Genomic DNA, 14956 nt, shown 5'->3' on the forward strand with positions numbered 1-14956 from the left:
GGGGTATTGTGGGAAAGCTGTAAATTACCCGTTGTTTACTTGATCACAGTTATATTTTTAGTTCCAATGTGAGTGATTTGTATCTACTCCTCAGTAGGCTGGGGTGGGATTCTGTCCACCAGCTCCCTGGTCAGAGGGAACCCCCCCCCAACTCCAGCTAAGAACCCCTTGCTTGGCCACCCCCACCCTTTGTCTGTTTCATACCTCTGCCTAATCCAGTTGGTGCGTGGGCTGCCTGCAAACTCTGAGTCTGGGAGGTGTGTGAGAGACTTCCCCCACCCCGGGCCCCTTATCTAGTATCCGAGCAGCCACAAAACAAGCTGCCCAGGCCTAGGAGTGAGTGACAGGACTGGAGTGAGCAGCACAAAAGCAGCTCCTTCCTTGGCCTGCGGCTGCAGCACCACAACCAACTCGCTCCTGCCTCTCCGCCTCTCCCAAGTGCATCTGGGCTTGCCTGGCCCTGCCCATAGGTGGCACAGGCTGCCTTGCCAGGAATTGTGCAGGCAAGAGAGAGATCTGGAGACTACAAAAGAGCTCCTAGGAGCCACAGCAGCCGTCCAGCTTGCAAGAAGGGTGGCTGTCAGAGCAAAGGTCCTTGGTGAGACTGCTGTCTGCCTGGCTCCCAAAGGAACTGAGGCCTCAGGCAAGGTGAGTGGAATGGGAGGAGCATTGTTCAGAGCCCGCTATGAAACCAGGCCAGTTTAAGCTAGTCCATCTTGGAGCAAAGAGGGAACTCCCTGGGACTTAACCCAAAACGGAACCATTGGGTGGTCGGGGCAGGCTTGGACTTTCTATGCACAACAGTGGAACGGTGCTGGCTTAATGGAGATTGGGGGTGGAGGCGGTTCTGAACAAACCACTCTCTTTAGAGGAAGGAATAATTTGGTAATTCCTTTGTACATTGAATGGGAAACAAATGCTGGCCAACTAGAAAGAAGTGTTTGTTTCCAGATGACATCAGGGCATCGCTGCTGAAGTATAGTTTTTTTACTTCTTCTCTAATTTCTTTTTGCAATGGAAATGGATTCAAGAGTTATTTCCTGAAGGAATTTTATCAGTTTTGATTTATTTTTTTTTAAATGCATGTGCTGCTTCTCAGAGGAAATGAGTTCTAAGTGAGAGGGGAAAGAAGCCTCTACAGATTTATGAGGATGATTTCTTCCTGCCTCCATATGTTGAAATGCTTCCAGTTAAAATACTCTTGTACAATACCAAAAAATAACCCTGTCAAAGTTGAGCAACTTCTTTCAAAGAGAGAAAATGAGTTTGATTCCACCAATTCATCAAAATGTCACAATTTTGCAGGAAATGAATAAGAATTGTGCCAACCGTGCTATTAGCAACCATGTTATTTGCATCCCCCGTCGCTCCTTTTACCAGCCGCATGCCGTACCCACCTTTGTCCTCCCCTTGCTGGCATTCTGACACAGTAACTGCATGAGAAGTGGAGTTTCTGAGCGGCATGGCTACACTGCCCCCCCCCCTTGTGCACTAAAGCCTGAAGCCTCTCTGGTCTCCTTGGAAACGCCTTCCCCAAGCCTGAGAGGCCCTTGCAGGGCTGGATCTCCTTTGCCTCTCCAAACTGCTTTGCACAGTTTGGACATACTTTCCTTCTCTGTGTAGGAAAAAACTTCCATGCTGTCATGCGTGACGGACATGTGAATTTTCCCCACTTGCCTCGGCTGCTTGTGCATGTTTAGGACCAACAGGAACAACTGTAAGCTAGACTAATAAATGTGTGCATTTATTATTCAGGATGGTTCCCATCTCTTTCCCAATCCAGGCACCTCTGGGCAGGAAAAAATATCCTGAGTGAAGCTTCTCTTCGCCTTTAGAGCATGTACAAGGCCCAAATGACCCCTCATGTCAGTCATCCACTACTTGTGCAAATAATTCGCAGTGTGGTTTGAATGTGCAGGAACAGGCTTTGGATTCACCTGAGGGCCAGTGCAGGAAGTAGGTGTACTGCCACATTTCAACTTTAGAGTACTTTTAGTATCCTTTGCAAACAGACCCCTACTTCTATCAAGCTCTTGGTCAGTCCTCTATCGACTATGATCCCCATAGCTTCCAAGCCACAGTCCTGCATTCCCTGGAGGGATACATGCATTGGGAAAGGGGGAGAATTAATTCACAAAGTATGAAAAATGTGGAGCGTTAGTTAAATAGGAAGCGTCCTGCTCCTTTAACAGAGGTTTAATGTGTGGGAATGGGCTGCTGAAGCTTTCCATGGCATGGAGGCAAGTAACATTCTGTTAAGCTTCTATTAAATGGGCAGGACACTTTTTCTCCAGGCTGTTGGCTACCTTAAGCTGCCATCAACTGCAATGCCTGGGCAAAACCCTTGGAAAGGCAACACTGTGGGTTTTCCCAGCCCTTCTGTTTTCATGAGCTGCATGTCTTTCTCTCCCTCTGGAGAAGGCTACGAATGAAGTGCTCCACGGTTCCGGCTCCTTGCACTGTGGGCCTGCCCTGGCTTGACGGTTTGGGGTGGGGAGACTGAGTGACTAACTGCACAGGTTTCCGTTGGCCTGTTGCCTGATCTGGATTAGCCTTTGCTGGGAATCTGTAAGTTTGCACCAGATGATGAGATTGAGTAGTTCGGAACCTCAAAGAAACCTCTGAACTTGGAACCTGCTCAAGCACCAAACGGCTGCTGCTGCTGCTGCTGCTGTGGGAGGAGGCTGGATGGGACAGGGGGAGGGGCAGACTGGCAATACATTCAAGCTGGAATGGTTTCCCCTCCCTGCTCATTGCCTCTTCTTGGAAATTCCCATTCTATGAGACATGCCCTATTGATGGACCAGAGGCAAGAGGGGGCCACAGTGTGCGCTCAAGACAAGGAAGTACAACAGCTCTCAAACTACTTCCTGTTTGCATACTTTTTCCTGCAGTGCCTGGTGCCCCCCACGTCATCATGGCAAAGGATGGGGGCTGCTGCCATGCCTGTGCCACCTGCCTGCTTTGCCTTTATAGCTGCCGCTGGTCTCGCAGTAAAAAGGCTATGAAAACTAACAAGGTGAGTGGGGGCCTCCAGGCAGCATCCAGGGGGGTAGATGAAGTTAGCTAATGTTAGCTGACTCAAGTTAGCTAATGGCATATAGGTTAAAGGGCTGGATTAGTATCTGGAAGTTCAAATCCCCTCTTTCCCATGAAAACTTGCTTGAGCTAGTCCCTCTTTCTCAGCCTAACCCTCCCTGACAAAATTGTGAGGATAAAATGGACCTTTGCTCTTTGCAGGAAGGGCACAACAAAAATGTACTAATGAGCAAAGTATGTTTACAAGCTTGTTCGCATTGCCAAGCTCTAGAGAAGAATGCATTCAATCAAATCTGGTCCGCCTTCTCTTTCTGAAAGTAGTCTGGCTATACTTCCTCTCCGTATCCTTGGGTGGTACATGTTTTTACTGATTTATTTGGCCTCCTTTGTTGCAACAGCAAGAGCTTCCCACTTCTATTTCCTCTTCCGTGTGTCCCGAGTATGTGCCAAATCCACCACCCCAGTTCCCAAATCAGTTATATACTAGACCCTCATAGTGCCAGGAGATTAGCTGACCTTCCTTGCTCTTGTGGGAAGGGCTGCCTTTCTTAATTTTTAAGGAATCCCCAAGGGATGGCTATGAATAGCCACCTCTCTTGCCATGGGAACAAAAACAGAGTGGGGGATGCAGCCAGACCAGGAGCACTCTTCTTCTCATCATACAAATGGGGGACAGAAATGACTTACCCAAGGTCAGCAGCTGAACCTATGGCATAGGTGCAATATGAGCTCAGATTCCTGCTCTGCCACCATATATCGGGCAACGCAGCAGCAGAAACCGGGGAAAACACTGTCTGGTCTCTCATGGGGCACCACAATGGAGCGTACTGGGCAGAAGCTGGAGGCTGGGCATGGGGTGCTGCATCTACTTCCTCCCCATCCTTCCTGCAGTGTACCACTGGAATGAAAGGCTTGAGCAGGACAATGTCTTGAAGACTGTGGGAAAGGTGCAGACTCTCCTGCCGTTTCTGCCTCTGGTAAACAGGTTTAATGCAGCTCGTTATTTCCATGTGTTGTTTACTTGCCCAGAGGCAAGGGTGGGATCAGTAGAGTGTGTGCATGTGCATGCATGCAGAAGTGAACGCATGAAGATGCCTTATGCATAGCCAGACTATGGTCTACTCTGACTGACGGTGACTCTCCAGGGTATCAGGCTGAAGTCTTTTACATCACCTGATCCTCTTAACTGGAGGTGCCAGAGATTGAACCCAGGACCTTCTGCATGGAAAGCAGCTGCTCTACCATTGAACTTGACCCACTCCTATCTAAAAGTGCCACAGAAAATGCAACCTCTTGTAAAAGCTACTGTCTTTCTCCAGCCCAGGCTTCCCTTTGGAGCAGGCACAGAGATAAGTGTGAGACTGTTTACAATGCTATAGCTCAGCCTTACAGCACGTAACACAAGAACAGCTCTAAGCAGGTGCAAAGTGCCACAGAGCAATTTCAGTAGGATTCTCTAGTAAGAAAGCGTGCCTTCCAGGGATCAAGGTATGAAGGTGTCACTTCTGGTGCTGTCTTTCTAATATGATCCTTTGTCTCACAGTGTGACTGTGCCTGGTTTTTCTTCCTCTTCTGTGTGTGTCTTTTCACACTGGCCTGGCTCTATCATGCCCTCGTCACCCTCAATGATTTCCACAATTTCAATGAGTGAGTAGAAAACACCACAGTTCCCACCCACCCATTGCAGACCCTTCCTGAGTCAGACTGGCTGTGACTTCTTATCTGCCCATCTTTCTGCCCAACAGGTTCCTCTTTCATAAGATGGAGTGGTGGCTCGACTGGTCAGTGGTGATGCTGTCTGGAACAGTGACTCTGGTCACCTACTCATCCCTGCTCTTGGTATGATCTTTGCTCTGACCTTTCCAAGATGTCCCATCTGACATTCCCTGGTCCAGTTTTGGGAATGCAGCCGAGCGACTGACTCCCAGAGCATGCTTGCCCCACCTGCTACTTGATGCCAATGGTCTGCCTGTGCTATGAATTGGGGGGGGGGGGATGCCACAGATGCCCTGCCTGACTTGGAATGCAGCTTTAAATGTAGCCAGACTCCCTGGGAATGTAGCTAGAAATATCCAATGTAAAAGTCTTAGGAGAGCAACCAGCATCTAACAAGTCTCAGCAGCATCCTGAAACCACAAGTCTCAAAAACCTTGAGAGAAGCCAATGCTAAATCAGCATGATGCGAATATCCACTTTACTTGTTTTTTTTTTAAAAGTAAGCTTCTAGTCTTCAAGACAAAGTGTATGTGCAATCCCCAGTGAAATTTCAGGAGTCAGAGTGGGATACGGAGAAAGATTTTGGTGTCCTGTCTATTCATGGGGAATGTGACCAGCAGTTGCAAAATTAATTATGCAGAAGGAGCAAAGGTGTTTAATTTTCATAATTCTTAGCATTTTGCTTTTCTAGGGTCAGAATTTGGGTTGTCTCAAAGTAGGATTCTGATTTGGTGCAGGCTTCACAGCTATACTTAGTCCTACACAAGTAGCCCTAAGTGGTGACAGCTTTCCCCTCTTCGTTCCAGGTTCTGGCACTCAGTCTACAACTTTGCCACCAGCCCTTGAAGCTACATTGGCTGCACAAGGTAACCTTGCCCATACCCAACAATACTGACTGCACCTTTCAACTTAGAGTTGATCCATACTATGGATTTCCTAAATGGAAAGCATGATGCATCTATTTACTTATATCCTGCTTTCCCCCCCAAAATGAGAACTCAAAGCAACTTAGACCGCTGTTCTCCCTGTGTCCATTTTCTCACAATGACCCTGTGAGGTAGGCAAGGCTGAGAATTTGTGCTGAGACCAAGGTCATCCAGCGGGCTTCCACAGTAAAAGTGAGGATTCAAGCCTAGGTCTCCTGAGATCCTAGTCCACCACACCTTGCTAGCTCTCCCACATTTCCTGATGTACGTTAGCTGGATAGCCATAATTGGGATGCATGGCTTTCCAGTGCACATACTCCAGCATCAGTCTAACCTACTTCACAGGGTTGTGAGAATACAGTGGAGGAGATGGGAGCTGTGAATGCTGCCCCAAGTTCCTTGGAGTTATTATACGGGCCTTTCCTCCTCACAACAATGAAAGAGACTCACAGACCCAAACTCACCCAGAGAAGTTTCACAGTAGAGTGGTGATTTGGATCCCGATCTCTCAGATCATAGTTAGAAACTCCAACCATTACACCATGCCAGCTAGAAGGATGAAATAAGTATAATCTTAGAGTGCTTTTGAGCATCAGTAGTAAGCTAGGCACTCTAGAGAAATCAGAAGCACAAGCCAGTGCAGTGTAGTGGTTAGAGTGTTGGACTAAGGTCTGGGAGACCCAGGTTGGAATCCCTGCTCTGCCATGGAAACTCACTGGGCGACCTTGAGCCAGTCACACACTTTTCAGCCTAACCTACTTCACAGGGTTGTTGTGATAAAGTAGAGAACTACATAAGCTGCTTTGGGTCCCCATTGGGGAGAAAAGCAGAGTAGAAATGAATAAAAGTCATTTGATTCTTGCTAAAAAGGCTTGATCATCTGAGCATGCTTCTTCCTTTCAGAAGAAAGCTTAGGCAGCTGGACCCCCCTTGCACCCGTCCAGGTGTTTGAAACTGTCCTCACCATTTCTTCCAGATCCTCCTGATCTTGTCTGTGCTTGTGGTAGCAACTGCTTTTGTGGGACTGGAAATTCAATGGACAGAGCAGTGGGAAAGTGCTCGCATTGCCTTACAGGTGAGTCCACAGTTGATTCACATTCTTTGAAAATAATAGTTTTGTTTCAACATTAAACTGGCCACATGGATGCTTTTTCTCTGTTACACAAGGCAACAGGCCCCTTCCTACACATCGGAGCAGTGATTGGAATGACGTTGCTTGCCTGGCCAGTGGCAGACTGCTTTTACCGTACATCCCACTCAGGTACTGGGGAGACCAAAGCTTGCAGGTTGGGGCTTTCAGCGGTAGTCATAGGAAAGCTAGGTTGGGTCCTCTTGTCTCTCCTCCTCCCTCCAAGTACTAATCATTAAAGCCCCTTCAGCAGACGCTGACATTTTTAAAAAATGTGTATTTGGAGGCATTCGCTCATACTGCGCTGCAGTGAAGTGTACAGAAGTGAACTGTGTAGCTAGTTGTCAGTAGGTGGCGCTATCATTCTCTTTAGCTTTGCTTTGGAGATTCAGGACCTCATTAGAGGGAAAGGAGTCAAGTGATGAGTCTCTCTGACAGAATGGCCTGAGAAATGAAGGGGGTCAAGGTCACTGTTGAGAATGGATGCTCTCTTACCTAGGAGGCCTTTGCAAAGATGGGGCTTCCAGTCTGATCATCCATCATAGTCTTCATGGCTACAGAAGGAACACTTCTCATGGTATCTCATACGTATTTTCAATTCATGTGTCTTGACAGCCCTCAGAGTACTTCTCCTGCTACTGTATCTAGGAATAGTGATTACTTTGTATCTGGTTCCACTGGGCATTGACTCTCCCTGTCTTTTGGAGAATAGCCAGCTACCCCCCAAGCCAGCTCTGTTTGGACATCGTGGGGCTCCCATGGTAAGTAACCGTCCAGAGCTGCTACTTGCCTCTGTGGCACAAGGAGCAGAGTATGAAGGGGCATTTGCAATAGGGTGCAATAGGGTGAAAGGCAACTAGAGAGGAAGGCAGAAAGTGCTGGAGGCTACTTGCTTGCGTCCCTCCTAGGAGCAGCCCTTGGAGGCTGAACTGTCTCCGCATTTCTGGATTCCTCCCAGATGTGAGCAGTCTGTGACCACCTTTTACAACCCAGCCTCTCTGGGGCTTCTGTAGCCTGTCCTTGAAATGAGGGGCTGATTTGGCCTTGGAATGCTACACACTCCTCCACTTAGTGATTTTCAGTCTGGCATGCTCAATGCTGAATCCTGTTCGTGACTCTGGGAATGTGCACTGCTGACCACAGCCTCAGAGTCTGAAGTAGGGTGATGAGGCATCAAGGATCTGCAACTACAGATCTGCCACTCTTAATTTCCCTCCAGCTTGCACCGGAGAACACACTAATGTCCTTCCGGAAGGCACTCAACTGTGGTGTACACGTACTGGAGACTGATGTCTTGGTGAGGTAAGGGAAGAAGACAAATGAGATGTTTGTCTGAAAGATGGAGTTTTCTGGGTCTCTTGGAACATCCTTCAGAATCTTTCACTCATCCGTAATAATTTTTTTTTGCCTGGTTTAAAAAACAAAACAAATATTTTGCTTGTTGATGAATCTACTGTCTGGACAAGCCCTCTTTCTTCCTCCCTCCTTCCAGTGCTGATGGAGTCCCTTTTATCATGCATGACGAGAAGCTCACCCGGACAACGAACGTGCAAGAACTCTTTCCCACTCTGGCCCATTCCAATGCCAGTTCCTTCAACTGGACAGAACTGCAGCAACTGAATGCTGGCAGTTGGTTCCTGCAGGTGAGGGTCAAAAAATGGTAAAGCTGGAAGAAAATGGCTGAATCCTGCAGAAATTTGATTTAGAAGAGGGTGCAAGCAAAAGGTTGATCAATGGAATCTGCAGTTAAAAAGAGTTCTCTGGTAGCAAGGTATTGGGGAAGGTCTTTTTCACCAGGGCTCCTGTGGTGAGCCTCTGCCAGTTTCAGTAGACCATGCCGAGTTTGGACCACCAGCGGTCTGAGTCAGTGAGAAGTAGCTTTATATACTTACAAGTGGCTTGGCTTTTTTGCACAAGTCACCTGGAGTTAGTTGCTCTCTTCTGCAGTGCACCTGTCTTCCATTAAGTGGCATACTGTGATGCGGGTTATGGGGAGTCTGTTGGGTGAAAGGCCCACCCATGAGTAAGGGATGGGGAAATTCTGCCCCCCCCCATGCATTCAGCCAGAAGCAGGATGGGCGAGCTTAAGGAGCTTCTGGGGATCATGAAGCCTTTGTTGGGGCTGGATAGAAATGGGCCTGGATTGTAACAAGATAAGAGCAGGCAATGGATTCTGATGTGCTTCAATGGCTCCTTCTGCCCTCCCAGAAATACCCCTTCCCCACAGCACGAAGCCTCTCAAGCTCAGAACAGGCCATGGTGCATGCACAGAAGATCCTGTCACTAAATCAGCTGCTGGAAGAGGCCGCGAGGCACAATGTATCTGTCATGTTCGACCTACGACCTGAGGAGCATCCCCAGTATGAGCACCTTGTCAATATTACTGTGGAGACCATCCTCCAATCAGGCATTGCCCCTGAGCTGGTGAGTGTGCCTGGAGCCATGCATTAAGGCTAAGGATGCTTCTAACCAGCACCTCAGCAGGATGGGGGGCGGGGGGGGGGAGTAAATAGGCTTGAAGACTTTAATCTAGCTTAAGTCTTTCTCTTCCCCACCCGCAAAGGCTATGCAAAATAGATGCCATGAGAGCACTTGGACTACTCTCATGATGACCAATTGTCCAGTTAAATATCCATGCTAAATGCTTTGGTTATATAGTGCTATTCCTTGGGAACATATTTTATCGTCTTCATCATGCTTCCCCTAAGTCTTATAATTTTGGATACTGTATTGTTCCTCATAAGAGTTCTGTCGAGTGTGTCTTAGCTATTCCCATTGTGCAGACTGAAGAATTGAGGCTGAGTATCAGACTTGACCAAAGGTCCATCAACTTGGGCTCCAACATGGGTAGGCAGATGGGCCAGGGCAGCTCACAAGTGAACATAACAAAGTATCTATCTGATAATATGAACACAATGGGGGTACTTGCCCCAAATCACTCAACAAATCCTTGTTTGAGCTGGGACTTGAACCCAAGTCCAAGCCCAATTGTCTATTGGTTCAGGTCTGCTCTTGACTGTTAAGCTGGAACCCACAGTATGTCATCTTTCCTGCTTTTCATTTCAGGGTACCTGAGTAGCAAATGTCTCCCATTTAATCCTCTGCCATATCACATTAAGAGCACATAATGCATGACTTCATGCTCCAGAGTGTGCCTTGTGCCTCTTCGTTTTGTCTTCCACTTAGCAGGAAGACAAGAATATGACTGAAGATAATGGAGAATAAGGATGCATACCTTACATTTTATTTCCTCTCCAGGTTCTATGGCTGCCAAAGGAGTTTCGAGAGCAGGTAAAGCAGCGGGCACCCAGGTTCCAGCAGGTCTATGGCCGGAAGAGGCTCAACAATGAAACGAAAGAGCTGTCACATGTTAATCTACCCTACCAAAATCTGAGCAGCACAGAAATCAGGTTTGACTGGGGGTGGGGAGGTACTAGGGAGTGAGAATAGGTCTGTGCACAGTTCATGCAACTGTGTTCAACGTTCTCTAAATCTGTATGTATCTAGGCATTAATAGCTGCAGAAATAAAGGTATGGAAGTAGCACTCCATAAAATCTTCAAAACTAGAGAGGAACTAACCAAGACTGGAAGAGTTAAAGAAAATAGGACAAGTACTCTACATAGCTATCATCCATCACCATTGCCAGCAAAAGCAAAGTAAATTAGAAAATGTTGGGACATCTTGCCTAACACACAGGCCACAGCCTCTGGGCTGTTTGTTTAGTAAACGATGATCCCTGGGTGCTGAACAGTCCTGGAATGGGGTGGCAATGTTGAAAGTTGGACCTCTTCAGTTTCCCCGTCTCCATTTTCTCTTTTCTCTAGGGACATGTGTTTTGGGCAATGATAAAACTTCTATGTAACCACTTACTGATGATGTTGGTGCTACTGTGCCCCAACTACTACCACCCCATTCTTCCCTAGGGGATATCGCCGTGACAACATCTCTGTTAACCTGTATGTGGTGAATGCTCCATGGCTCTTCTCAATCCTGTGGTGTGCAGGGACCAGCTCAGTTACTACCAATGCCTGTCATGTGCTGCAGAAGATGGAGCATCCCCTCTGGCTCCTGGTGAGGTCTACCCCAGTATCCCCAGATACCTCCCCCCTTGCAATGTGGGTGCGTGTTCAGGGAGAATGACAACTGCCACTTCTCCCCTCCCAACTATTTCACCAATTACTATCCCCTTTGTTCCCACCAACCCAGCCACGTGCCACATACCAAATGATCTGGATTGTTACTGACTGTGTCTCCTTACTGCTAATCGGCTGGGCCTTCCTGCTGCTGAAGTAAGTAACCTTTGATTTGTTCCTTGGCTCCTGCTGCAATGCCAACTCCTTTCTAATATTTTAAAGAAGGCAAAGAGACCGCTAGCTGGCTTTACCAGCATGAGGTGGGTCTGTTGCTGGCAAAGCTACTGCCTCTTCTAGGCAGCAGATGCTTCCAATTGCCACCATATTTGCTTACATTACTATATATGCATTTGGGACTGGCACCATTAGCAGAAAAATGGGTGGGAAATGGACAGAAGTCCGGGAGCTTGAATAGACTTGGGCCCAATGCAGCTCATACAAGTAAAGCATTCCTCTTTACTTTAGCACAAAGGCAGACACCTCCATTCTGTTCTCTAGCTTCAGCTCAAAGGGCATCTTCATGCCCATAAATCAGGCACAAGTGCCAGGATATGCATCTCTTTGGGCTAACTCTTCCTCTTTGTCTCTTTATAGGAAGTGGTCCCGGAAAAAAGAATCAGCAGGTAAAGGAAGGCATTGGGTTTCTTGCTCCTGGTATCTTGCATGCAGTTTAAGCCAGTTAGATGCTAGAGACTGGCTTTGTGTATCATTGTTGATGGCTGCCAAACTGGAAAGGCAGGATATACATAAATAAGACCTCCCCCCGCCCCGCGCACACTCTTCTACCATTTCTTAGAACTGCTACAGTTGTGCTATTGCGCATTTGCATGCAATGTCCACCACCTTCCTTTTAAGACAAAACTGCTTCACCTTCAGCTGGTCCAAATACATCTCAGATGCATAAACCATTTTAAATATAATTGCACAGTGAGCTACTGTCTTTTCAAACAGAGGCTAAACAGCGGTGCTCAGGACCACTGCAGCAAGGCTGTAACTTTCCAGCTGACACCCATCTCCTTGTTCTTCCAGGTTCTGACTCAGATGTGCTACTGACAAAGATCCACAGCCTTCTGTCTGAGTGATAGGGAAGTAGTATGAAGAGTGCTCAGGAGAACATGCCCCTCTTTCTAGAAATAACTTCATGGGGCTCATTTGCTGCTAAGACCCAGTACTGCTGCAGTGGTATTTTGTTCCGGAATCCAAGAGCAGCTGCATTTGTGTTGCTTTGAGCCAAGACAAAGTGGACTCTTGTATTTCAGTCTGTACCTTCCTCCATGTGGCCCTGCTGGGGGACTTTGCAGGTGATCCCCTCCCACTCCAGAGTGTTTATGCCATCTGGGCCAGAGAGTGGGTTCCCCTTTCTCCTCCATGTGAGAGGCAACAGACTTTTTTCCATTGTAGCCGAAGCATTTGTAAATAAAGCATCCTCTGTGGGTTATTGTTGAAGCAGGCTCTGATTCGGGGGGGGGGGCGGGGGGGAGTAGCCTCTCTTTACAGCCACAGTAACTTCAAAGAGTTATTGCAATTTTCATGCCTTGCCATAGTGAGAGGACCATCTGCTGGAAGTCTGTGGTCTGCTCTTGCTCCCTGGAGGTAAATGATGGTTTGTAGCTAGAGCACTACTCTGCTGAGTCTGCTGTTGATAATTACCTTTTTCACTGAGATCTCAGCCCCAGAATGTGCCACACTAAGCCTCACAGAATGTAAGACAATTGCTTTTGTTGCAGGATGTGTCTCAGTGACTCCTTTCAGGTTAAAAAAGAACATGTGCCTGTCACTAATATAGACTGGAAGAAGGATAAGAGAATACAGTTAGGGGAAATAAAGAATCCAACTAATCTTCTTACTGCATATTTAGCAACCACCTCTTTAACAGCAAAGTACTTGAAGCTCACTTGGATGGCCCTCTTGAGGAAGCCCTGCACAATGTTAGGCAGCCATTGACAAGGTTGCTGCAGGCAGTTTTTCCTAGTTGAATTGACTGTGCAACTGACACAGAGCAGGCAGTCTTCAAAATATGTAGACCTGTACAAGTCTGACTGCAGCACCTTCAGTTATGCACAGAAGATAAGAAAATCCGTGAAGAAGCCAGAGCATGAGCAGGGTAGTTTATCACTGAAATTTCTGGGCAGCTTCTTTAATGCACAGTGCAGTGGCCACATCACTGAATGAGCTCTTATAGATCCTATTGGATTAGGGACCAATACAGTGCAGCAGGTGACATGCTCTCCTTGTAACTGGTTGCTTCTACCAAAACAAAGCTGGAGGGAGCTACTGGTGTTATTCCTATACAAATCAATCTGCCTTGTCATCAGATTGATGACATAGAAACCAATTTACCAAAATTATGAAAATAAACCACCTCCTCCTCAATGTTACAGTTTCAATACCAGCTGTAGCTCTATTCCCCTTCCACCTTTAGCAATGCAAACAGATCCAAAATTGAATATGCATCATATACAAAACTTATACAGGGTATGTATGACTTTCATGATGTAGAACTTTTTTCATTCTGCAGCTGAGTGACCTGTGCCAGAAGCTACTTTTCTATGGGCGCATACCCACTTTGGGTACACCTAATCCTACACCTCCCTGCTATCAGTACCGTAACTGCAGATAGCAGGTCACAGCTAGGCAAGGAATTAGAGAGTAAACTGCTTCCTAAGAGAGTACAGAGCAGCCACCAAACCTGGATGCAGTTGGGAGCAGGCGGTAATGTTGGCAGACACACACAAGGGCTGCTCCCAAGCCTGCTGGTGGGAGGAATGGAATGGAATGTGCTGGCTGCCTAAGAGCAACTCTCTGTGCTGGAATGCAGCCTGCCCAAGAAGTCATCCAAAGCAGGCAGGGCTGCTCTCACTACTGAGGAGGACACAAAGGCTGGCCAGAAGTGGAGGCGCCTCCTTGCAGTTGCTGCCTGGCTCTTCCTTCCCTAACATTATTTGCAAATACAAAAAGGGGGGAGGGGTGCAACAAGCAGCTGAGCATACAATCTCCTGTCACAATGAGAGTGGAGTTTTTACTTGTTAAAAATGTATTTGGGAAGCAGGAGGTTGCTTCCAAAACTTTTCTGTGTATTCTAGGAAAGGAATTAAAGGCTACATAAAAGTCATAGGACTCACCTCCCTGTAAGTTTGCCCCTCCTACAATCATCCCACATTCTTCAAGCAGCCTCCTTCCCACCATTCTCCAGGAACAGCTTTGCTTTCTTCCCAAACTGCATAGCTCTATAGCTAATAGATTTGTGTTTGGCTTTCAGCTCCATAACCTACAATCACTCTGCCTCAACAGTGCCTTGGTTAGATTAGTACAGCTATCAGAGGCTCAGTACCACTTTTCCAGTTGGAAGCAAGTGGACCAGATGTAGTTGAGTACAAGATGTTTCCTGCCTCTGGCAAAATGGAGCAGCTTTTTCACCACACAGGTTGCCACAGTCTATCAGGAAGGAGTTTCTCTACTTCCAGGCAAGGACAGCAACTTGATCAAAGAAACAGATGGGTGGAGCTAGTAGAAGGGCCACCAGAATTAGCTGCAGGTGTTTTAATTCCCCTTCCTCCAAATCAGGGCCCTGCCATCTTGAAGGATACAAGCCTTATCTAACTCTTAAGCTTTCAGACCAACTCACACCTTCAAGAATGAATATTATTTTTTGAGAGAGAGAACAAACACATTAGTTTTAAAAAATGGAACCTCCATGTTCAGAACAACTATAACTTTCATTACCAGATGCTAGGGACAAACAGAAGTCTGCATACCCCTTCATGCCTGGCTTTTGAGCCTTCCAGCAGCACCTAGAGGGTCACAGGCACAAAGTGCTTGAAAAACAGATTGTCTTGGTGTGGATCAACAAGGCAATTCTCACTTGCCAAGGCATAAAAGTGATGGGGGGGGGGAAGTATCCCAAACAACTTTTAGCCAGGAAGCTGCCACCCCCTCCAAGATAATCCTTGATGTGTGAAGACTGTCTGGATGGAGAAATGCACTCTACTCATATTCACATTTTTACTATAC

General features: G+C 47.1%; 1 protein-coding gene across 1 annotated transcript; it reads left to right on the forward strand.

Moving 5' to 3' along the window:
* The first annotated feature begins 460 nt into the window (after positions 1–460).
* On the forward strand, positions 461–12383 carry GDPD2 (glycerophosphodiester phosphodiesterase domain containing 2). Its single transcript, XM_054996952.1, has 16 exons — positions 461–648; positions 2895–3019; positions 4583–4686; positions 4785–4878; positions 5562–5621; positions 6658–6756; positions 6849–6942; positions 7426–7571; positions 8030–8112; positions 8303–8453; positions 9019–9234; positions 10069–10220; positions 10736–10883; positions 11019–11101; positions 11540–11568; positions 11975–12383. Exons 2-16 carry the CDS (start codon positions 2918–2920, stop codon positions 12025–12027), a joined length of 1614 nt encoding a protein of 537 aa, XP_054852927.1. The 5' UTR covers positions 461–648; positions 2895–2917; the 3' UTR covers positions 12028–12383.
* Positions 12384–14956: the final 2573 nt, after the last annotated feature.

This window comes from Eublepharis macularius, chromosome 13 (assembly GCF_028583425.1).
Source record: "Eublepharis macularius isolate TG4126 chromosome 13, MPM_Emac_v1.0, whole genome shotgun sequence".
Taxonomy (NCBI): domain Eukaryota; kingdom Metazoa; phylum Chordata; class Lepidosauria; order Squamata; family Eublepharidae; genus Eublepharis; species Eublepharis macularius.

Excerpts from the sequence above, each read along its gene's own strand:
- GDPD2 (XM_054996952.1), top strand. The coding sequence starts at position 2,918 with ATGGCAAAGGATGGGGGCTGCTGCCATGCCTGTGCCACCTGCCTGCTT. Across the intron at positions 3,020-4,582 it reads AGGCTATGAAAACTAACAAG|TGTGACTGTGCCTGGTTTTT; the intron begins GTGAGTGGGGGC and ends TTTGTCTCACAG. Across the intron at positions 11,102-11,539 it reads TGGGCCTTCCTGCTGCTGAA|GAAGTGGTCCCGGAAAAAAG; the intron begins GTAAGTAACCTT and ends GTCTCTTTATAG.